Here is a 24,837-nt window from a genome sequence, read left to right as displayed (position 1 = left end):
GTTTGGATAACCTGTAGTATTTATTAGCAGATAACATCAAGGATGTCATAGCGGCAGCTACGGGTAAAAGTAGAAATAAATGGGCAAAAATAAAGACCAACCTGTTCAGGACCCTGAGATAGTGGCATTTGTGTTGAATGATTTTGTAACAGGGAAACTCAAGACCTTATGCCCATCCATCTTCATGGCTACCCAGGCCAAAGCTGAATTTCTTAAAACTATATCACAATATACATCTTTAAGGGGTTTGCCCATGAAAGAAAATTATAAAATTTCAATCCCCTAGTGATGTTAACAGAACAAAGATAATTTCTAATCCCTTACTTTTACAATATTGCCGTTTTAGCTTGGGGAGTGTAAAATTCCAGAGTATGGACGGGAATCCACTAAGCATAAACATTATGATTCCTCTAGTGCGGTGGGATGCTGTGTGCATGTGCTTAGATTATCAGGGTACAGGGTTTGTATACACTTTTTTATTTAGCTTCGGAACATTCTACTAGTATCTGACACATAGTGAGATGAGACAGATAAAATGAGATCCATGAAATGCATATAACCTAAAATTACATTTTTGGCTCTGCTACATCTCAGCCACAACTTCTGTCTGATCTGATGTGTCTTCCTCCCCTCCCCTAGATAAAGACCTTATCTGTCTGTAGATTTACTCTCCTTACGCCAGCAGGAAGTCTCTGTGTGAGCTTGTCCTGGAATGCAAGGGTGGGGCCTGGAGTGTAGAGGGGCTTATTGTTCTACTTTTTGATGCTGCACTATGTCCTCCTGACCCTAAAGTCTGAAGATTCACGGTCGATTCCCAGGGCAACCAAAATTGTGTACACCAAGACTTAGACATGTGTTATTTTGTTATCCTGAGTCTATTTAAGAATATTGCTTTCATGGGAATACCCCTTTAAAGGGAGTCAACAATCTGACCCAGCGATGTAACTATTGGCATCATGTTACAGAGCCCCCAAGCGCTTTGCAGACATAATTGGTGTAAAAATATATCCATGTCCTTATCCAGAAAAAACAACTTTGAAGTGGCATGCAGGTTTGTGCACCTGGGGCCAGGGGCATAACCACAGTGGTAGCGGCCTTAGCAACTGCTATGGGGCCCACAGTATCAGGGGGCCCTGTCATCCAACCTAACACAAAAGAATAGAGGATGTGCACCATTAAATACATATTTTGCTGCACATTGTACAGCATAATATGTATATAACATATATGTGATGTATATATGCTGTGTGTATATATGCTGTATGTCTGTATATGGGACTATATGTGGGTGTATATGGGATGTGCATATGCTCTGTATGTTGTAAGAGTATAAATGTGTGTAAAGAAGTAAAGAACTGTATGTTTATGTATATAATATATAGGAGTGTAATAGGGGGGGGGGGGCATTCAGAAGTCTGCTATGGGGCCCTGTCTTTCCTAGTTATGTCCTTGCTCCCAAAGCACCAATACAGGACACCATTGTTTCATTGTAAAATTCAGTACCACTGTAGGGCATCAGCCAATTTAACATACCCAATGTTGTCATGCAGTGTCCTCCACATGTTTAGCAGGCTTAATGAACTGTCAGGAAGACGCTTCCCATATTGGACATAGAACATTCAAGTAATTTGTGTCTAGATCATAACTTGATGTTCAGTTTTGTACATAGCCTTAGCATAAGCTTCTTAGTTTCATGTATTTGTATTAAGGTGAGGAGATAGGACAGTGTTTATTCTAACCTGCCCTTGGAGCTGTGGTGCTGCATACCCAATAAATTAGATTTTTATAACTTATTGTGTCATTTTTTTAAAAAATTAAACAATTGGCATTCAAAATTTTAGAGAAGGTTCAAAGGTTCACCTATAAAGGTTAGAGTGCATTTTAGTTTACTTCTTAACATTTGTGGGTAGTTTTTTGTCATCTTTTTCCACTTGCAGCTATAACCAGGACATTGTGCAATAGAATTTGAAAAAACACATTTTCAGAAGAGGAAAGCTCAAGGACAAGTCTAAAAGCTCTTTACATCTCAAAGGAATTGGAGATGGTCCATGACGTATATATACACGTCATGGAACATTAAATAAAATATGACGAGGGCTGACATAGATATGAGGTTTGCTGCATATTGCTACAAACACCCATCGCTAATGCCTGCGATCAGTGCTAGAACTGATGGCGCATGTTAACCCTTTCGGCGGCATTTAAGACATCTTTGTTTTGATATTCATTCCCTGTGATGTCATTGGATAGCGACGATCTGCCACAACAGCCTCAGGTCTTTATGCAGTTTGCACATTGTAATAGATGTCGAAAATTCAGTGTACTGTACACACTCGAGTATAAGCCAATCCAAGTATAATTTTACCACCCTAATTTTACCACACAAACCTGGGAAAACCTATTGACTCGAGTATAAGCTGAGGGTGTGAAATGCATTGGTCACAGCCTCCCCAGTATATAGCCTGCCGGACCCTGCCCCATAGTATATAGCCAACACCTGCCCCCCAGTATGTAGCCTGCCAGCCCATATCCCCCAGTATATAGCCAGCCCCCTGCACCAGTATATAGCCAGCAGTGGGGGAAGCCAGAAAGGTGAGTTTTGATATATTTTTTTACTCAAGTATAAGCCGAGTTTGGGGTTTCAGCACATTTTTTGTGCTGAAAAACTAGGCTTATACTCGAGTATATATGGTAACTTGGCAGTATGTAGTAGGATTAAAATTCAAATCACCCCCTTTTCCCGAAAACTGTTATTAAAAACAAACGTAAGTAAAATCATAAACCTGTTTGTTCATCAGTGTCCCAAATGATCTATCAAATATAAAAACATTTTATTCCTGGCATTGAACTCTAACAGAAAATTGCGACCAAATGTCCAAAATGCCATTTTTTTTGCGATTTTGAAAATGTGTAATAAATTTTACAATAAAAGTGATCCAAAGTTTGTACATTTCCTCAAAATGGTAGTAACGAAAACTTCATCTCATCTCCCAAAATAAATGACACCTTCTACAGCTCCATATAGCGAAGTATGAAAAAGTTCTTTGCATGAGAAGAGGGCAAAACGAAAACATTTTTTAGTACTTAAGGTTTGCATTTTTAAAAATGCATTATAATACAATAAAACCTGTATACATTTTAGTATCCTTGTGAAAGTAGCAAAGCAAAAAATAAAGTAGAGGAGTTTTTTCATCAATTTAACAACATTTGGAATGTTTTCCCGCTTCCCAGTACAAGGCATGGAATAATAAATCCGAACACTAAGTAGTACAATTTGTTAAGCAGAAATAAGCCCTCATATAGTTCTGTACGATGAAAAATGAAAAAGTTGTTATAGATTTTTGAAGGTGGACAGCAAGAAATGAACGAAAAATGGCGGCTTCTTTAAATAAAATCTACCATTTATTTTTATGCATTGTGAACCAAACATACCTTGAGAATGCTATAACTACACAGATGCAGAAACATAGCTTGTTTAATCTTATAACTCAGGACCTTGAAAGCTGGGTGCCTACATAAACGCATTACAGGCGGAGCTTCCTGAACTATCCAGACAGGACTAATCAACCTGAGCTGGATGACATATACAGCAGCTGCGGATGGTGATGAGTATTCTCGGCTTATGCTGGGCAGGACAAGGCTTAAGCAGTGCATAATTTGGGTGAATAGTGCTGAGCAAGCCAAAGGAGTGAGTGAGCCTCATTATCATAATTTTATAATTATTTTTTCTGCACAACCATTTAGTTCAGGCATTAAACAAGATATGTTTCTGCATCCGTGTAACTACAGCATTCACAAGGTATGTTTGTTTCACAATGCATAGAATCAAATGGTAGATTTCCTTTAAGAGGGAAGGCTTTTTCCAATACACATTTATCTAATGCATATATTTCATTAGGAATAGTTTGCACGGATTTGCACCCAACTATTAAAAAAAAAAAGACAAAAAAATAGCAAAGTTTGCCTACAGTAGAGAACATGTTATTCTACAACAACTATTTGCTATGACAGCAAAGTTGAAGGCTCATTTGTTAAACCAGCACTTGTATGTTCCTGACTGACAGTTCTAAGGAATTGAATATGGGTTGTCAATCTCTGTAATCATACCGTGGGGCGCAGTAACACTTGTGACTGACTGGTAAACTAAAAGCAACTCCCTACATATCATACATATTAATAGTTACTACAGATACATAAAGTCCAATTAAAGGGAACCTGTCAGCTCTTCTGCCAATGAAATGACTGCATCATCAGGGGATAAATTCTATTTTTGACATTCCTTCTGTGCTGTTAAGTCGACTGTTTGCCTTATCACCATATCTTGTCACTTGTTTTTCCATAAACTTAACTGATGAAAAATTGCCAGAACTACATGTTCACACGTTTGTCTTATAAGAGCTCAAAGTGAATTTAGAGGGTTTTTTTTTAGATTTGACAAGCATGTTTTTTGGGGTTGTTGTCTCTCACACTTCTGCAACTTCTTGCTTTCTTTCAGGAATCCGCATGTTAGATGGAGATGTGACAGATGTTGTTGAAGCAAAGGCGCTGGGTATTCGCCCCGACTACATTGATATTTATAGTGCAAGTTGGGGGCCTGATGATGATGGCAAGACTGTGGATGGACCCGGGCCCCTGGCCAGGAAAGCTTTTGAAGATGGCATTAAGAAGGTGATAAGATTTTGATATATGAAGCAAAGATTATTCTATACCCCAATACTATTACATGTTAATTCTTAGGGTCTACACTACACTTAATACTGTTCATTTAACAAACAGTTCTCTAATCTCTCAATCGCAGTGATGTCAACTCATAACTCCTTACATGAAAGGTGAGTCCACTCCAGGTTTCGGCTCATGTAGTGGCATTCAGAAACCTCCTGTGTGGTAGACCGGAAGACCTCTTGGGTTTCGGACTGCTATGCAGAGGTGCAGTTTCTCCAGGATGATAGTTCCTCTCATATGTGGCATATGTGCTGGGCTGTTAGAGCCATCTCTGGACCTCTGCTGTGTCTACCCAGGGGCAGGACTCGCTCTTCTCTCTATTGCACAATGTCTGCTGTTCATATAGTTCCCCTGTCATCTTCCTGAGCCTTTACCCACATTGCCTTTCTCAACCAATCAATGCTTTCCTCTGCAACGCCTCCTCTAGGTGGCATTGCAATACAGCAACCAGTAGTGCTGGGAAATGTAGTCCAGTCTACTACTAGAGAATACTTACCTGTGAGTGCTAGGAAATCTAACTGTTGGCACCTCCACCGATTGATATAATGGGCAATCCTACACTCGCTGATGGATGGATTGATTGGCAAAGCTAATGGACTATTGAAAAATTGCAGTGTACAGGGCTATCCCTGGCACGATCATATTAACTGAGTAGGGTAGTGCTGTGTGGTGGTCTCAGAAATTTCCGACACACTCCTTTAGTATTGGATGGAGTGGCAAGATATATCCAGGACCTGCTGCTCCACTTATTAGGTAAAAAAGCATGACCCCCAGCAGTCAGATTGTTCTTTCCGTATTTTGTCACGTTTATAACCTTTTCTTTTTGTGTTAAATTTTTGAATTGCTTCTTTAAATCTCTGCTACATCAATGCCAGAACTATTTAATCTTTCATTTTATCTTTATAGTTTAACGCTTTTTCCTAAATTGTTTTCTAGGATGTGAATAGATGTTGGGGTTAATGCTACATTTCGTATACCTAGTTGTAAGCCAACACCACAAGGTGGGGGCTGTTGAGCACAGCACTCTGCCATCTCTGGCAGTGAATGGGCGAGCTAAAGATAGCTGGGTGCTGTTGTCGGACCCTTCCATACTGTTAGGGGGAGCGGCAAGACGCATCCTTGACCTGCTACTCCGCCCAGTTCTTAGGGCCATTGTTCTTCGAATAGTTGGGGATCCCTGTTTTTTTTGTTTTTTTTTTTCCACAGATTGATTCAGGTTAGCATGGTATCCCCCATCTATTTAATCATCAATGTATTCCTTAGATCTATTTGAATAGCTGAAATGTCACACGACATTCCAGTCTGGCCAGATATCTGCATAGATAGTAATATCTATAAATGGTCGATCTTTCTTTTTTAAATTTATTTACTTATTTTTACAATTACCATCTCATTTAGGATTTAAAACTAAAGACCATCCACAGAAATCAAATTAATGGTAGGCTTTAAAAAAATTATACACCAACTACTGAGCAACAAGCTGCAATTCTATCCTGTTGGTGCAAAGGGAAATACATGACTAACGGGTTTTGCTAGATATGGCGTGACATAATGAAACATAATTTTCCATTACAGGAGGCCATATGGTAAGGGGCGAGAACAGCTGACATGAGTGTCCCATGCTGTGGTGATGTGATAATGCACAGAGGGGAGGTGTCCAGGCCGGCTATTAGTAGAGAAAGCTTAGAGTCCCCTGGTTTTCTGCAGCTGCATAGAGGTCCTCCGGAGAGTCCTGGAGCACATCAGGACTCTTACATCATCTGCCCTGCCTATAATAATCGTTTGCACTTGCGGAACATAGCTGATAACATGGCGTTGACAGGATTATAAGTATTTTTAAACCATATGTTAACACTAATTCCGAATGGTATAAAAAAAAAACTCCTTGGTAAAGGGCAAGGAGAAAAATGGATACACATAAGCAACTCTTTTTCAGTAGGTAGCTGCAAACTATTGTCTAATCAAAATAGTAATGTTTTTGATTATAGGGTCGAAAAGGATTAGGCTCAGTCTTTGTCTGGGCATCGGGGAATGGTGGCCGTGAAGGGGACTACTGCTCCTGTGATGGATATACCAACAGCATCTATACAATCTCCATCAGTAGCACCACAGAAAATGGATACAAGCCATGGTACTTGGAGGAATGTGCATCTACGCTGGCTACAACCTACAGCAGCGGTGCCTTTTATGAGAGGAAAATAGTAAGTTACACTGGACTGTTCAAGCCTTCATTTACAAAAGGTTTCTGTATCTGCTTTTTAAAGAGGACCTTTCACGGACTCCTACTCTTTGGCTCATCTCTAGTTACAATCAGGCAAATTTATGCCCCTAGCTTACTAGCCATAGCTGTCATTGGCCAAGGGAGCACCCCTGGCAAATCATAGCCATGGCTAGTTGCTAGGGGCGTTGTTTTGCCATATTGGTGTTTGGCAGCCAATGCAGAAAAATGTCCGGATCTTGTGGGGTGCACCGGAACCCACAAAGCCAAATTGTTCAGTCCGCTCATCTCGATTTAACAGTTTTTAATCCAACGAGTTTGGCACAGTCAGTTTTTTAACACTGTTCTTTAACATTTAACTAGGCTCTCTATCCAGTAAGGCTCTCTGCTATTGGTGATGTTAAATTGTTGCTATTTTGGAGAGAAAACTGGCTCCTTACTCTCAATGGTGGGCTCCAAATGTAAGACCTCTGTAGGAATTACAATATACACGATTTAACCAAATCAAATTGTAGATGACCTCTCCCCCAATCTGTACTGTTTCATCTATAAAAAGTGTAAATATTAAATCTGCTAGGTGGTTGTTGAAATTCCCTACAAAGCATCTTGGTACTCTTAAATCAAGAGAGGGTTAATAGCACAGTCTCTGGAACTGCCCAGTTACATTATTGTAAGACCAAGAAAGATATTGCTGGCATTTAAAGGGTATGTGTAGAGCTGGCTTCTGAGGCGCAGGCATGTCTCTTTGAATATTTCAGATGTCATAAAGCATGCAATTGCTATTAAACCTTTAGGTCACACAAAACAATTCACCAGTCTGGTTACAGAAAACTTTTTTTTTTTTTAAGTTGACCCTTTTTTTTTTTTTTTTTAAGATCTGAATTGTGTTGCTGTCAAAAGTAATTGAAACCTTTTGTATCTTCTAACATCCATAAGGCATATATCAGGATTTTATGGGTAGCACGACCCTCCTGGCATGTTCCATTTTAAAAGGATTTCTAGCTTAATATTTTTTTTTACAGAAAAGAATAGAACAGGTGATAATTGTAAACCTATGTTTTATACTTAATTAAGTAAAGCAGTTTCTCTGTTTATTTTTCAGCTATTTCTCCTGTAGTGAGCACTATCTGCAAGCCACCTTAAGTCTGCTGACTTCAGACAGATAAGGAAGCTGCTGATTAACTCTTGACATACCCAGAGAGTATTTTCTTTAACTAGACCATCCAAGGACTGACTGTAAAGACACATTATAGGTTTCCTTTATCTCTCAGTTCAGTGGAGCATAGGAAAGTATTTACTACCCGCTTTATTTCATTTCATTTTACAAAAGATTCTCCATATTCTTACACTCGTAATCAGGGGTATGATTAAAATTTTTCATCGGTTTCCAAGGCTTCAACAGTATTTGAACTATAGTTGAATGTAGTTGGGGAACTAGATCGGAACCATTCTATTTGGATATCACAGTAATATTAACCAGAGAGAATTGGTGAGAGCCATTCGGGTTCACATTTTAAACATTTGAGTAATTTGCTTAATATTCTCATCAACCTGTAATTTTTATTGATACGGTCATAAATGTATGACCTTTTGACCCCAATATTGAATTTTTCTCATGGTATACAGTACTCGCCATATAGGATAATTGTTTCACAGTCAGGATTGGTGCTGGTGTTTCATAGTACTTCAGTCACATTTATAAGTAAATAGGAAGGAGCTTGGTAATTTCAAGAATAAACATATGGCTGCATTAAAGGGAACCTGTCATCAGGAGCCCTTTTTCTGGCACTCCCATGTTCCCATAGAGAATTGTGTGCACATTTCCCAACGTGTTTTTAGAATAAAACTAGCTTTTTCTGATAAAAAGAAAAGTTAGATGAACTTTTACCTATCTCTCTGTGTCCCATGGGAGTGGCCAGTGAGGAACGGTCCCCCCCCCCCACCCTCAGGTACAGTTCTGTCACACTTCCTTTTCAAATATAAAAAACACACCGTCCTCCCTCCAATTTGAAAGAGGCACACGATGGAGCAGTTTCCCGAGGTTTGGGGGGAAGCCACTTCTCTGGCTACTCCAATAGCACACGGGACACAGCCCTGCATAGAGATAGGTAAACCTTAATCTAACTTTTCTTTTTTTTTTTTTCGGAAAAAGCCTGTTATATTTTAAAAACCCTTTGGCAATGTGCATATTATTTCCTAGTGTTGACCGGTTCACTGATGATACTTTTGTAGAGGTTAAATTTAGCGTTGGGTTACCATTAACATATGCCAGATTTATTATCCAGCATCAGGCACTTTAAATCCGTTGCAGTAATAAGACCGTTTAGTCTTGCTTTCTTGCTTTAACTAGAATGGAGGAGACAAAATGGCAGCCCAGCGTCCTTGTTCTAAAATTTGTGATTGTAGTGTGTAGGTTTATAAATAGGACACATGAGTCCAAATTGGGTCATGCTGAAATATGTCATTAAATGTATTAAATAAGAACAAGATAACACATTTCGTCATTCTTCATCAGATCCTATGTTGCCACGGCAGGGGGTGACTATCAATCTTATTTTTCGAACTATTCTTACTTTTTGATAAATCTGCCTAGAGCGGCGCCACTTAACTAGAATAAGTAGACAACTACGTAGCGGAATAGTTGTGGCACTCAGTTAGTGCGTTGCCATCTCCGATCCTTAGTAGGTAGCGTTTGCTTTTCTAATGCAAGTCAAATTTCAGATGTCGGTAGCAGAGGCCTTTTTACCTTCACAGATTTGGGTAATAATTAGTTTGCAGGACAACTAGTTCCTGGGCACTTTGTGGCAATTGACTATGGATGTATAACATCGTTGGCATTCCATGCTGAGTGCACTAAAGCGCAGTCTGCCCTTTTGAGTCTCCAGCCATAAGAAGTGGTGACATTATGGAGAAGGAAATATTCTTCACTTGTTTTATTTATTTTTACCACTTGGTTAATAGCTTGAAAAGATTCTACATCTATCCTTCGAGATTTTTTCAGCTGGAATGACATCCAATTACCCATTTACCATTTCTGAAGCGTGTTCACGGCTGTGCCGGATATTTCCATTTAGATATTAAAGGACAGACTCTGTAGACTGTCTGCCTCACTAATTGGGTGGAAGATGCCGAGAGAGGGTGATAATTAATGTACCTGGTATTTCAGGTTCTGGCCTTAGTTCTGTGTATTTATGGCTTCCGATAAATGTCTCTCCTTTAAGTGTGCTTCATATATATTAAAGGAGGCGGTAAGTAGTAGAAAGCGCTCAGCCATTTAATGTTTTTGTTTTCTTGGCGCTGCAGACGATTCATGACTTTAATAGTTCTGGGAGGAAAGGGTAGCAGATAGTTGAAGGATTTTACTGTCAAACTTGTGCTGTAATTGCACACTTAATATGCAACATGATCCCGTATATTTTATAAGGCACAACTTCGCCCTAAGAGAAAAAACCCAGCGTGAGTTCCAGAATAACCTGAGCCGCCTTATAAATCATTAATGAAACAAGAGCGCTGTTTTTTCTAAATGTGCTATATGTATCGCTCTGAAGTTGAAGTTTTATGGATGGGGGGGAAGCATTTTACTTTGGGGAAATGCATAGGTCTTGCCACATTTATAAAAAATGCATGGGCCGTAATAGTGCGGGACCCAGTATGCATTGCTACACGAACAGGTGCAGTCATTAGTGTTAGTATTAATCACAGATGGGTAATGTTGGCTCTTGCTGACTAAATTATCCATGATCTTTGCAAAGGATTATGGGAAATCCAATTTGCTTGTGCCGCCTATCTTTAATCTAAGCAGAACACTTAGTGGATACACATCGGTGGCTAGGTCAATGATCTTGAAAACGCAGACTTTGTATCTGATACTCTGTATGGGGTCAGCAAATCTCAAAGTGGATTAACAAATATGTGTTGTATCTATGTCTTTGTAGAACTTTTATAGGGAGATGTGTGTGTGATATCTGCCTGGCTAAACATGGAGAAACTCAATCTTTCTAAATTCAGAAATGAATCTAATTTTTGAGCTCCATCATCTGAACTGGAGCAGCAGTTTTCTTTTTTTTTTTTTACGTGCCACAAAAAAAAAATAGCTACTTAATCCACAACAAAAAGGGACTATCCACGTTTATCACATATAACAATATGTTAGTTGGAAGTTCAACTGCCAAAAACACTGATCACAAGAATGGGTGCCTGTTCCCCCAATTTACAATGAGGGAGATTTATCACCGGCGTATGATAAAAGCCCCACCCCTTCGGCACCACAGGATACATCAGGAGGCCCCAGTCTCCTTATGTATTCAGTAAGGCGGCTGCATCGGTGTACAATTCTATGCCAGGCTATTACCAGCAACCATTCAAGCTTGAATATGCAACAAAATGGTGGTCGGCGGCACTCAGGAAAACCACATCGGAGTAGGTGCAAACGTGTTCTGTGGAGATCATGACTAAGACGTTTTAAACGTCGAAACGCGTCGATCTTACGCGTTCTTTTTATCCATGTACCGATGCACGATTAAAGCCTAATAAAAAGAACACGTTTGCACCTACTCCGATGTGGTTTTCCTGAGTGCCGCCCGCCACCATTTTGTTGCATGTTCCGGGATCTCAACAGTCAAGGATCAGACGGCGTGCACCACCACAGGCAACGGGTGCAGGAGGTCAACTAGGTGATTGGGTGAGCGATCCGATTTTTTCGACTTTATATGATTCAAGCTTGAATGGTCCAGGCTATAAGAGGGTGCACAAAAGTGGGATATGAATGTCCTGCACCAGCCCACTCCACCGCCAAGTGAAAATAAGCCCCATATGATTGCTGGAAATACCTGAACATAATGCTTGGCTATCTCCAGCACACTCATTAATTTTCTAAGAGTGCTTCACTTATTTTCAAGGAATGGCCCCTAATTTCATGATTGGTTGGGATCTCTGCAGTCAAAAACCCCCACCAATCAGATTATACGATATACAAATAATACGGGATACAAATTAAGCTGGCGCCAACTTATTAGACTCTCTAGTAGATATGAGCGGACCCCAACTTTAGGTTTGGTGCCTTACGTTCAGCAGCTCTGCCTAACCCAGACACCTGGTACACACCTGGCCAATAACAGCCATGTCTATGCAACCCATCAAGCATTATGTCTGAGTTAGGCATGGGCATAGCTTGTTAAGTCCAAACTAATTTGAGTAAACCTAGTCATATATTTTTCAAACCACAGTGTATTGAGATGACCAAGGAAATGGGTAATGTGCAGCTCAATAATTGTCCAAATTTAAATCGTTAGGTCACAACGGATCTGAGACAGAGATGTACAGATGATCACACAGGAACTTCAGTTTCTGCTCCTATGGTGGCTGGTGTTATTGCTTTGGCATTGGAAGCAAAGTAAGTTGATAGTATCTACAGTTGGTTCTCAGGTTAGGTACAAGATAGGTTCTTTAAGTTTTGTTAAGTCAGAACAGATAATTTTGAATTGTAGCTCCAGAAAAAAAAAATTCTCCCAGTAACAATTGTATTTTCAAATTTTTTTGCTGTAATGGGAACAAGGATAGTGAATAAAACCACATTACAGGGACCTTACAGCTAATGCTGGGCCATCCCTGGGACTAAAGTAAAGCATCCAGAGAGCTTCACCAGAGGACACAGTGGCAAATCAGGTGTCCCTAAAGGAAATCAACAATTTAAAATTTTTTTAAAATAAACCCTACAAATACTAACCCACGCTCCTCTTTATTTTTATCCTGGAGCTATCCTTCGCTAAGCTTGACACACCGGGATGACCTACCTGGAAAAGAAACATATAATTAGCAGCCTGGATCACGGGGACAAGATGTCTGGCACTCTGGGCTGCTAATTATGCATGTCCTTGCCACCTCCCTTTCGAGGCTTGAGTTCACGAACCTTGTGCTGGGAGCATGGGAGAGGGAAGTGTGGGGGCGCACATAATAAGCAGCCCTTGTCGTAAAAGCTATATTGTTTTGGAAAAGCTCATTTGTTTTTACTTCTGAAATAATGCCAGAAAATAACTCTTAAAAAATGGATGATTGCAAGTTTGTTATTTTCATCTTTTTCTAAAATAATCTGTCCAAGAACATTGGTGGATGCATTGTTCATTTGGTGAGGCATGATCTCAATAAATATCCAGCATGAACCGCTTGTTTAGATCTTGACAGCAGGACATGATGTTCCTTTGACTGTTGTAATATTTGTAACTGTTACAAGTCCTCTTGTTCTACAGCCCAATTCTCAACTGGCGAGACGTCCAGCACCTACTAGTGAAGACCTCCCGATCCGTCCATCTTAGGGCCCCAGACTGGAGAACCAATGGAGCTGGTCGTAAAGGTCAGAAACAAGTAGCTAATACAGGAACTGAAGCCCTAGTATCCAATCCCTATCATTCCCTCTTTTGCTCGATCCAAAGAAATCCTGGCTCAGAGACACTTGTTTTAGCATGATTTTCATTGCACTCCTCTATCTGATCCAATTTGTTAAAATGTGTTCCAGATTTTTTTTTTTTTTTTTAGGACAGGCATATTTATCATAAGTCAACTGTGAACCCGTGTTCACGTTATGCAAAATTCAGCTGATAAAACATTAGGGCTTCCAAAGTTCTCAATGTGTGGCCTGTGAGCAGGTCAGAGCGAGCACAGTCGGCTTCAGTTACATAAAACCTAGAACGCTGCACATTCCTTGGCCTGCTGCAGGTGCCCGTGATATCAGATGCCGGCTATGTTCTTATGGAGAGGTCTCTCCTAAAGCCATTGTATGTTCACGTACATACTCTATACAATGGTACATCTACTTATTCGTTTCCACTTGGGCAGATCCTGCCATTGCATTGGCTTGTATGCATAAGTAGCCAACTCCTAATGTTAAGAATTTACTAAGCCAGCTCTTACTTTTTTCCTTTTTAACATTTTCATAAGTGTTTTGAGCCAAGAAAAAGAAATTGTCAGACCTTTATTTTTTTCAGTCAGCCATCTTTATGGCTTTGGATTGGTGGATGCCGATGCCATGGTGGTTGAGGCAAAGAAGTGGAGGACCGTGCCACCTCAACATGTATGTGTTGGGTCATCAGACAGACGCCCAAGGTAAAATATTGGAAATCATTTGTAAATATGATATTTTTTACGTTGTGTTTTTAGATTAAAGGGGTTTTCCTACAAATTCAAGTTGGGCTACCCCACATCATTACTGACTCACTGCCAAACCGGTAATGTTGAAGGATGTTACAGGCAGCAGATGGCATCTCCAGACTCAGTGTGATCCTGCTTTCATCTGTGAAGAGCACAGGACGTCAGGCCCTCATACCATCCTCATGGAGTCAGTTTCTAATAGTTTGTGCAGAAACGTACATTTGTGGCTGCTGGAGGCCATTTTGCAGGGCTCGGGCAGTGCACCTCCTATTCCTCCTTGCACAAAGACGGAGGTAGCGGTCCTGCTGCTAGTTTGTTGCCCCCCTACGGCCTACTCCACATCTCCTGGTGTACTGGCCTGTCTCATGGTAGCACCTTCAGTCTCTGGACACTAGCAAAACCTTCTTGCCACAGCTCACATTGATCCTGAGCCACTTGTGTGGGTTGAAGAATCCATCTCATGCTACCACGAGTGTGAATGCACTACCAATATTCAAAATTGACAAAAATATCAGGTTTAAAGCATAGGTACTGAGAAGTGGTCTGTGGTCCCCATCTGCAGAACCTCACATTTTATTAAGTGTTTCTTGCTAATTGCCTGTGAAATGATCAATCAGTGATGCTTCCCAAATGAACAGTTTAATTTCACAGAAGTTTGATCTATCTGGAGTTTTAGTGTGTTGTTTAAGTGTTCCCGTTAATTTTTTGGGCAGTGTATTATGGCACATCAGTTGCAGGACATGCAATGCAGGAATAGTCAATAGTTTATTTGCTGAGAATTGTTGCCAGTTGTGGTATTTCCCTTACAATTCATATGTGAAATAAATTCTCTATAGAAGGGAGGATATGAATGGTTTGTCTAGTGGTGTCTATGGGGAAAAGCTACAAAATGTAAATATATAGTGAAAAAGTGAATATAAAAGGCAGAACTTTGAAGTTGCAGTGTCTTTTAAGGCTCAATATAGAAGGAAAATGGTACTAAGTTAAATGTAAAACTGCTACATGTACAGATTTGTCCTCTCTTGGTAACATTGAAAGCCTGATATTTCCAGCTCTTGGTCAGCTGTCGGTCATACTGTAGCTTCTGGAGTCTGCAGATAGTGCTGTTTTTGGGAGCTCTGTACATTAAGTTGTGCTATGAAATGCCTGGAGTTCTCTTGAGAATTCACTAAAATATTTACATTTAATCTGGGTAATTTTGTCAGTCCGGGCTGTAAAGCCCCCAAGGAAACCTAGTGAAAGCCGCATTCATAATGTCACCTAGTAATGTGTGCAGACAGCAATCTGTACAAATAGCGCTGACACTGATGGGTTAACACAATATTATTTTGTTACTCTGGCTCTTTATATTGCAGATCTGCCCGGCTCCCTCCTCTGGATTCTCTTGTCATCACTTTTCTGCTGCCTAATATTGTTTCTGCGTATTGATGCTCTCTAAACCAGATTTTGAGCCAGCTGTAATATTGTTAGTCATATTTACAATCGTTCATCCGTATCCAGAAAATGCGGTCATTTTTTTATTAGATTTTGGATGTGTTGAAGGAATAGCGTCCGGTGCAAATGGGTTCCATGCTTAGTCATACATTATAAATGTGTTTCTGTATACTTATTAAACCACTATGAATAGCACGGTAATACAGTGTTAAGGCGGTAGACTTTTCCTTTTGTTGGCTGACTTGGTACTATGAGTTTTTTGGAAAGGCTAATACAGTTACACTTTTTCTGTAAAATATAACCCTTTATAAATGACAACTATTGAGGCAACTGGTTATTGACAAGAGAAACCATTCTGTTCCAGTGCAAGATTTAAAGGAGTTGGGCTTGAATAAGAAAGTTTAATGGCCTAATAGGGTCACCCATAATGTATTTACGCCCTATGTCCAGTCGACTTTCAGTGGGTCAGGGAACCATGCGATTGGTATCCTGGTAAATGTCTACCAGGATAAGTATAACATGGGTCACACTTTTAGGGTGTTCTACTTACCCTAAAAAACATTCATGACCAACCCCTGTAATGCATAGGTAAAACATGCATACTATTTTGCATTATAAAGGGATGATTCCTCTTTGATGTCAATAACACAATTGTTTTGCAGGGCAGTGGAGTCCAAAAGGGATCTCTTCTAGGTTGGACCTGGTTATGCCTGGCCTGACCTGGCAGAAATTTTAGCTTTTTGTCTCTGCCAGTTTTCCATAGTAAATATGGTGGTCTGTGGCATTCCCGCCCTCCTGGTGACCACTTCTCATGGCCCTGATCTACAGAAAAAGCGTAAAACGGCGGGGGGTGGGGGTTATATAAATGCCTTGTCCCAGTGGCTTAACTTGAAACTGATTGGCCATATGAGTCTTCTCATATTGGAAAGTGACTCCTTATGGGCATTTAAGCCTCTTGAGTCCGGTTGCAACCACTGCACCCCCTCGAATTACGCCCATGCCTTAAAGAGGACCTGTCATCCATAACAAAAGCACTAGGAGATGCTTACTAGTGCCATCTCTGATGCAACAGTGTTACACTGTTAGCGCTATCGGAACCCTCCGATAACGGTAGAAAACACTGCTGCGAAGTACAATGGAAACGCCGGAGCGCTTTGAGCGGTATTCATGAGGGGGGCAGTCCGAGGCGCTGCCTCTTCCCCAGAACACCCCACCCACTCCATAGGCCAGCGGTGACTGCCGACCTTCATGCGTCAGTCACCACCCCTAATCCCACCCCCTCATGAATACACCGGACCGCTTGAGCATTTATATAATTCGATGGTTATATATACGAGTTGTAGCAGAGGTTTAGGAGCTTCGATTAGAGTTGAGTGGCATGAAATTAACCATTTAAAACCTTGTCAGGCCTTTTTATATTATAAAAAATAATCTGAGTTCTTCATCTGAGATACAAAATATTTTTCCAACACTTTCAGTGATTATTTGTAGTTTTAGATTTGTTGCATACGAGTTACATTTTGTACTATTACCATTTTCCTTAACTTTTTACTATAAAGCACTGACATATTCGTAGTGCTCAGGCATTTATTAGGCTCAATATAAAGTGCTGGGTAACTTAAAGGGCAATTATAGCAATATCCTGTACAACTTATGTATTATGGTGCAGATGTAAAGCCATTTACATATATGGTGAATATTCTTTAACAGGATAATGAGTGAAATTGGGAGTTTGTACACAAAACTTAATTTAGTGTATTTAGCAATTACTTAAGCGGAACGCTGAATATTCATGGTGTTTTCAACACTTTCCTAATTCTCATGCTGATATGCTGTAATATCCATTGGCAGTGTGAATCTCTGCCCTGACATCTTTGTATAAATACTCTTAATTGGTAAAGTAAGTTTTACTTGTAGAATGGATCATCTTGGAGAGATTTGCTGTTCAGTTTTATATATATATATATAGTAAGGAAACTATGGAAGGATGGCAACAATATTGCACAACTTGTGACCTGTAGACATGTTTATCACTATGACCACTACAAGTACAGCACAACAGTTGTCACATAGTTGTCCCAGGTTCCTGATGAACAAATCCATATTGTTATGTAGTAGAAAAGAATATATCACTCCCATTTAGAATATTTTGGGAACTTAGATGACCATCACTGCTGGAAGAATAACGGATTTTTTTTCCCCCCGTTGTAACTCAAAAGATTTATCAGAGCCGACCAGCTAATCCGAACCACCACGCAGACCAGCGCCTGTGCGGACCACAGCGGGCAGCATGTGGCATACCTCGAGCATGTGGTTGTAAGAGTTACCATTTCCCATCCACGCAGAGGAGACCTACAGATAAACCTCATTTCCCCGTCAGGGACTAAGTCTCAACTTCTGGCCCGGAGGTAAGTTGTTGAAACATGTTGCATAGATTGCTTCTATATAGCAATGCTGATCGGTCCATTTATCTGCCCTATATGTCAGCCTTAGCCTTTAACCAAATGTATGCAAGGCACAAGTAGGGATTTGTAGATAAGTACATGAATACAGGGTCAGCCTCTACATAATTGTCTTGTAGTCTGTTACTATAGAAACACAGGAACTAAATAGAAGCTGTAGACCCCAACGAAATATATTTAGATCTTAAATAATATATGTAAGCCATGTCTCAAAGCTTAGATAATGTGCAGTGTTAACATTAATATCATAGTACTAGGACAGTAATTACCTATAGCTTGGACAAACTAATGAAATAGTTTAACCGATGCTACACAGAATGCAGTAGAAACCCTATCCGTCAGTAGAAGAAAAAAAATGCATTAAATATGCTACCAATTTATTGTAATGGAAGGTAGTGACCATATTCTCTAACATGGTAGAACTTCAGTGATAGGTGGCTACAAGTGGTTAAGCGTGGTTTTCGAAGACTAATCTGTGTGTGGCCAACCACGTAAAATCTTTCCCAACTAAGACGGTTGCTGACAAATATGTACAGCACATGGATCGAGAAGAGTAAGAGTTCTCTTTACAAAGACTGCCAATTAAGGCCACCATGTGGAGTCTTATAGCCATGGATGCTCCACTAGGAAGATTCTGGGAAAATATGCAAGTTTTTCAAGATATTATATGGAAAACCACGGCTCTTTTAGCTACTTTCTAAGGTAGTTCCCTTGACATCAAGCCTGACCTACAAGAGGCCTTATGACATGATGCGGAATTAAAACAAACCAGTATATCTATTCCAGAAGGGACAGACTCCCAACTGTAGACAGCGCTGTTTCGACCTGATTGGATCAGGGGAGACCTTATTAAAATGTACAAATACCTGAACTGGCAGTAGAAGGATCTCCCCAAAGATCTTTTTATACCTAGGCCTGTGACCAGGACAAGGGGGCATCCTCTACGCCTAGAGGAGAGGTGGTTCTACCATCACCATAGACAGGGGGCATCCTCTACACCTAGAGGAGAGGAGGTTCTACCATCACCATAGACAGGGGGCATCCTCTACACCTAGAGAAGAGGAGGTTCTACCATCACATAGACAGGGGGCATACTCTACACCTAGAGGAGAGGCGGCTCTACCATGACCATAGACGGGGCATCCTCTGCACCTAGGAGAGAGGTGGTTCTACCATCACCATAGACAGGGGGCATCCTCTGCACCTAGAGGAGAGGTGGTTCTACCATCACCATAGACAGGGGGCATCCTCTACACCTAGAGGAGAGGCGGCTCTACCATGACCATAGACAGGGGGCATCCTCTACACCTGGAGGAGAGGCGGTTCTGCCATTGCCATACTGTAAGGGTTATTTACTGTAAGAGCAGTGAGACTATAGAACGCTCTGCTGCAGGAGGTAGTTATGGAGGACTCCATGTACATGTTCAAGAGGGGCCTGGATGACTTTCTAGAGAGCAATAATATAACATTGTATGGGAATAGAACTTTACGTTAGATTTTGTTAATTCAGGGAGTTATTCTGACCGCTGGGGTCAGAAAGGAAATTTTCCCTTCTTTCCCTCCAGGATCAAGGCAATATAAACGTATAGGATGGACTGATGTCTTTTTCTAACCTTTTTTACTAGACTATATTTTTGGCTAGAACTTTGCTTCCTCCCTCCTTAGTACAAAGTTAAAACTTTCTTGTTTTAACACTTCTCCTGCTTGTGCCCGAATTTGGGAAGGTAGAATGAAAGACAAAAACACAACCTATGCTCACAACTACTATATGTAAAAGTGTCAAAAATTTATAAGAGGAGCCATCAACTTCTGACCTGTTTTAGTGAATACTTGTATTTCTAATGACTTTATTTTGTAGGATATTTTCTTCTAACAACATGTAACATTTTATTTATGGGTTTGCAATTTCTGAAATAACAGAGGAATGACACCTGGGAGTTATCAGTTTAGGGAAACGCAGTCCAATCAGGACTGCCAATGCCAGCTAGACAGACGGAGACCTCTTTTTGACAAGGGAAATAATTATTCCTTTTTTAGAAATGCATTGGAATAACAGGAAATGATAGATAATAATAATGAAAACGATGCTATGAGAAAAGATGATGCACAATTGTCTCATGGGGAAGAAAAATTACTAAAATTGACAAGTCAGGAGAAGTGATTGTTACTCTTTAATATGGAAAGTTTATTAAACTTTTCGGAATATGCAATAACTCAATGTCTCATAATCTTCATTTTCTAGCAACTTTTATCCATGGAGCCTGTATATTTAGTTTGATTTACTCACTCAGCTGCTAGCAGAATAGTCAGTTTCTCATATTCACTTCCACAATTCTTTTGTACACAATGGGGCACATTTACTTACCCGGTCCAGTCACAATCCCGCGCGCATTGTCCAACGCTGATTCGGGTCTGCCGAGATTCACTAAGGTCGCGCACCCGATATCCAGCAGGTGTTGCTGCTGCGCCGAAGTCTGCCGGAGTTCACCTTCTTCCTCCCGATGCATGTAATCGCTGATCTTGCAATACAATTATTTTTTTTTTTTAAGTCCGTGGTTTTTCCGAATCCGTCGTGATGTCCGACGACCACGCCCCCGATTTGTCGCGTGAAAGCCGGCACCGATGTGCCACAATCCGATCGTGTGCGCCAAAATCGCGAGGAAATTCGGCACAAATCGGAAATATTCAGGAAACTCGACGAAAGTGTGGCGTTCGGACCCTTAGTAAATGTGCCCCAATGTGTTTAACCATTCAATGGTGGTCTTTAGTAGTGTAGGTTTCTAGTTAGGCCTCATGTCTTTTCTGTTCTGCATATACAGCTGTATTCTGGCCGTAAATACAGGACGTATTGCAACAGTATGGCAACGTATTGCACCGTATCCGTATAAATACAGTGGGATGCCAAATGGTGGATGGCTAACTATTGGCTGGCTGACAGAATGCACCTCCCACTGGTTCTGGATACTGCATATGTGTATGGTAGGATGCACTGCACAGCCATATGCAGCACGTATTTAGCCTGTATTTTATACATTCCCATTGACTTCCATGGTCCGAACGGAAATACGCTGGAAAATGGGACATGCTCTATAATTTTATACGGCCAACCATGTACATGGATGGCCGTATTGCTGATTGGAATGCATGGCCGTATTCCACCATAGAGAGCAGAAGAAGAGTGAAGAAATCAGACAATACCGTTTTAAGGCTACATGAGTATATTTGATGGTGAACTTTTGAGATCACTAGTTATCTTTGTCAGACATGTCATGCATGAAACAGAAAATTCACAGCATTTTATACACCATAGGCAGTGATCATCAAACAATATAAAAAAACAACAACTTTAAAACAGAATTATAAATACACAGACCTCTTATATACAACCGGATGACAAGAGAGCTCTGGCAGGCAGGTCGAGGTGTCATTTTCTAATGGAAGTCGCAGGGCTCTCTGCACTACCGATTTTGTTTAAGGTTTGGTGGTTGGCGAAAGGAAATGAGACTGAGGACTGGGAATATTTCATAGTCTTGTGAAGAACAGGTTGGAGTTCCCTGGCAATATGACCTAGGATCAGTTGTCGGCTGTAGATGACTACTACTACTCTACTCTTCTTGTGATGTTCTATAGACAGCTGCACTGTAAGTGATGGCTGATATATTAAGGCCTCTATGTCTTGAATAAACAGCTCCCTTCTCTTACAGGACATTGGATTATTCCAATGAAGGCTTCAAGAACTGGGAGTTCATGACTGTTCATTGCTGGGGTGAAAAAGCTGAAGGGGAATGGATGCTGGAAATTCATGATATTCCTTCCCAACTGCGTAATCCGGAGACCCAGGGTAATTGTCAGGTTTTTGTGGAGAACAATGGGAGACTGTGCATTAAAGTATATGAATACGTTATTTTTGATAAATATTCGGGGTTCTACAAGCACCGCAATAACATGAAATTTCTGTGTAACGAGTCAACTTTTTGAATATTTTTAATTTCAGAACAAAATTTGAAAAAAAAAACAAAAACCGACATAATAGAGCAGGTCAAGTCTGGATGGTTTTGTGTTATGAAAGGGTTAAAAGAAATCTACCATCGTAATGAAGCATGATAAACCAGGGATACTTACTCACAGAACCAGGCACCGGGACACTGATAATCTTCTTATATTTGTTATTCATGGACTCTTCTAAAATCAGCTTGTATAAGTTATGCTAATGAGCCAGAAGGGTTTTACGAGAGCCCCTCCATGCTGTAGGTTTACAGGGTGTTACACTGTCGTCATCCCTCTCAGCACATTTCCCCCTCCCTCTGCATATTGTAATTTCGCACAGTGGGTGGGGAAGAACAACTGCACAATGCAACAAACTATGAAGCTGCCACGCAGAGGGACTCTGGTAATCTCTCCCAGAACCGTTTGGCCTCATTAGCATAAGAAGGCAGAAGGCCATGGATAACAAATGTCAGAAGATTACTACAGTCACAGTGCCTGGATCTATAAGTGCCCCGGGTTAATCATGCCTGAGTTTTATGGTAGATTTAAGCCAACCCAGGGCCGATCCTAGCACATTTGCTGACAGAGGTGAAATAAAATGCCGCCTCCCGCTTTCCTCCTCCAATAACCTACCTCTGTTCCCCTGCTATATTTGGCAGTGGGACAGAAACAAATCTGACAAATCTTTTAAAAGTGTCCACATCCTGTTCAGTAAATGCTCAAAACTTTTCACTGACTATTTGTTAACATTCAGACAGGCAGGATCACTGATGGGCTTCATTCACATGACGTGTGCCCGCCTTACCGTAGCACAGCGGGCACACGGCGGCACCCGGGAGAGGAGGAAGGGGTGAGCGCCGCTTAGCCCCGCCCCTCTCCATAGCGATGATTGTCTCACAGTGCTGTATTACGGGGAAAGATAGGACATGTCCTATCTTTTCCATGGCTATGGAATGGTACCGCGCCCATTGCCGTCTATGGGGGATGTATATACATCCCACATACGGCCGTGTGAAAGTAGCCTTACTCTAGATTACTCTAGATGACAAGTTCTTCCATATGAAAGAAGACTTTATTACTGATTCTTCCATCCATGAAGTTTTAGTGCTGAATTCACGGCCAGGTATCTTCAGCTCCGTGTAGCACATCTCCACCCGGTGTCCCTTAAAATACCAACGTCACTCACAGCATCCTTCATCTATATAATATTTATTACACACAAGGGACCCCATCGGACCCCTTGTTTTCATGATCTGTGGGTGTCTCGGCACTGATCTGCAAGTTAGGCCCTATCCTGGGCCTAAATTTTGTTTGTGGGAAAATCCCTTTAATATACAGCTTCCCCAATTAAATTATATACAACTCCCAACAGAACTCCTCCATCTTAAAAAAAACAAATAATAATAAAATCTGTTCCCACATATACAGCTAGTTATATATTGTACCCCATATACATCCACCCACTAGTTTAATTTCATTAAAATCCAGCTCCTGAATATAGAACTCACTAGTTTAATTATAAATAGTCTACTGTATAGTCCACCAGTCCCATTGAATTACTATATGGCCCAAATACATAGTCCATCCCCTCAGTTTGGGTATATACAGCCTACCATATTGTCCCCCCAGTTTAATTACTATTTGTCCCCCATTTTTCGATCCCACCTCAGTTTGACAATAAAGAACCTGGCATGTAGCCTCTACCCCCAGTTTAATTACTAATGTATAGTGCCCCCAAATGTATATTCCCCCAAATCTGTTTTATTATATTCAGAAGCCACCCCCCCCCCACACACACGTCAGTTATATACAGCCTCCCAAATAACCATCTGTAGTTTACTTATATCCTGTCCCTGCAAATTATCGAGTGACGCAGGCAGCCTGACAGGCGCTGTGTTGCTCCGTATATGGATCGCACCTTAGATAGACAGGCACAATTTATTTACCTTGTTGGCGATTCAGGCGGCAACGGGGGGCCAAATGGTCCGCACTAGAGTAGCAAATTTTGCTGCTCCTCAAAGGACTCTGTATTCTCGGCAAAAATAGAAAGTTTATTATTTTCCAATATTTTTTTTAGACAATTTTAACTGCCAAATATAATTTAACTGTAGATATAAATATTTTGTGTAGTCCATTCCCATTAAGTTGCTTTATAAGGAGGATCCCCGCTTGACATCAGCTAAGTAGAGAGAATCGGGGGCCCCAGGGGGATGCTGGCCGCAAGCCGTATGCTCGGGTGGGTGGGGAGAAGCAGCCAACTTTCATAAGAAGCGGAGTGTCGGCCCACGTGCTGAACCCAGATCACACAGCGATATGCTGAACATCTGTCAGTGTGCGAGGAATGGGCCGGGACGGGTGAGAACATAAGTCTATAATGAGCATTAGTCATGGTGCTTATTCATATTATGTGTTTTTTCTCACTAAAAACAAAACATTTCAGGCAAAAACACACATTAACTTCTCAGCTTGCAGAGGGTAGTGTTAACTGTTAAATGCAGCCAAGGAGAAGTTGTTGAATTACACTTTCAGTTCCACTCTGCAGTATGGAAAGTAGGACATTTTGGATGCATCATAGATGTTACAATTTGTAACCCATTGTGACTCTGTTATGTCAGTGCTGACCATGTCAACTTGTCACCACGTCTTCTAATGACTTAAAGGAAACCTACCATTAGGAATCTACCATGAGAAGTAGATGTGATGGTAGATTCCTCCTGCCTCTGCCCTAATCTGTCATTTAATCATCCTGGAACCTAACTTGTTAAAAACTTTATTTTAATAATATGTAAATTAACTGCAGAGGCTACTGGGAATGTACTTGCCTGGCCAGGCACTGGGAGCTAAGACTAGTACACGCCCCAGTAGCCTCTG

General features: G+C 40.8%; 1 protein-coding gene across 4 annotated transcripts in view; it reads left to right on the top strand.

Moving 5' to 3' along the window:
* PCSK6 (proprotein convertase subtilisin/kexin type 6) overlaps positions 1 to 24,837 on the top strand; it is a 131,725-nt gene that overhangs the window by 75,388 nt on the left and 31,500 nt on the right. For 3 of the 4 annotated variants that reach the window (XR_011855049.1, XM_072148621.1, XM_072148622.1), the window contains exons 7-13: positions 4,496 to 4,668; positions 6,711 to 6,923; positions 12,232 to 12,332; positions 13,186 to 13,289; positions 13,921 to 14,038; positions 17,737 to 17,925; positions 21,684 to 21,820. Coding sequence is in view for 3 of the 4 variants with exons in the window: in XM_072148621.1 (XP_072004722.1) it covers positions 4,496 to 4,668; positions 6,711 to 6,923; positions 12,232 to 12,332; positions 13,186 to 13,289; positions 13,921 to 14,038; positions 17,737 to 17,925; positions 21,684 to 21,820 (1,035 nt within the window). In the remaining variant the exon portion in view is untranslated. Of the gene's footprint in view, positions 1 to 4,495; positions 4,669 to 6,710; positions 6,924 to 12,231; positions 12,333 to 13,185; positions 13,290 to 13,920; positions 14,039 to 17,736; positions 17,926 to 21,683; positions 21,821 to 24,837 lie in introns of those variants that run through there. The other variant, XM_072148623.1, reaches the window with a different exon arrangement.

The sequence above is a fragment of the Engystomops pustulosus genome, chromosome 4 (assembly GCF_040894005.1).
Source record: "Engystomops pustulosus chromosome 4, aEngPut4.maternal, whole genome shotgun sequence".
NCBI lineage: Eukaryota > Metazoa > Chordata > Amphibia > Anura > Leptodactylidae > Engystomops > Engystomops pustulosus.
This window is presented reverse-complemented; position numbering and strand designations above follow the sequence as displayed.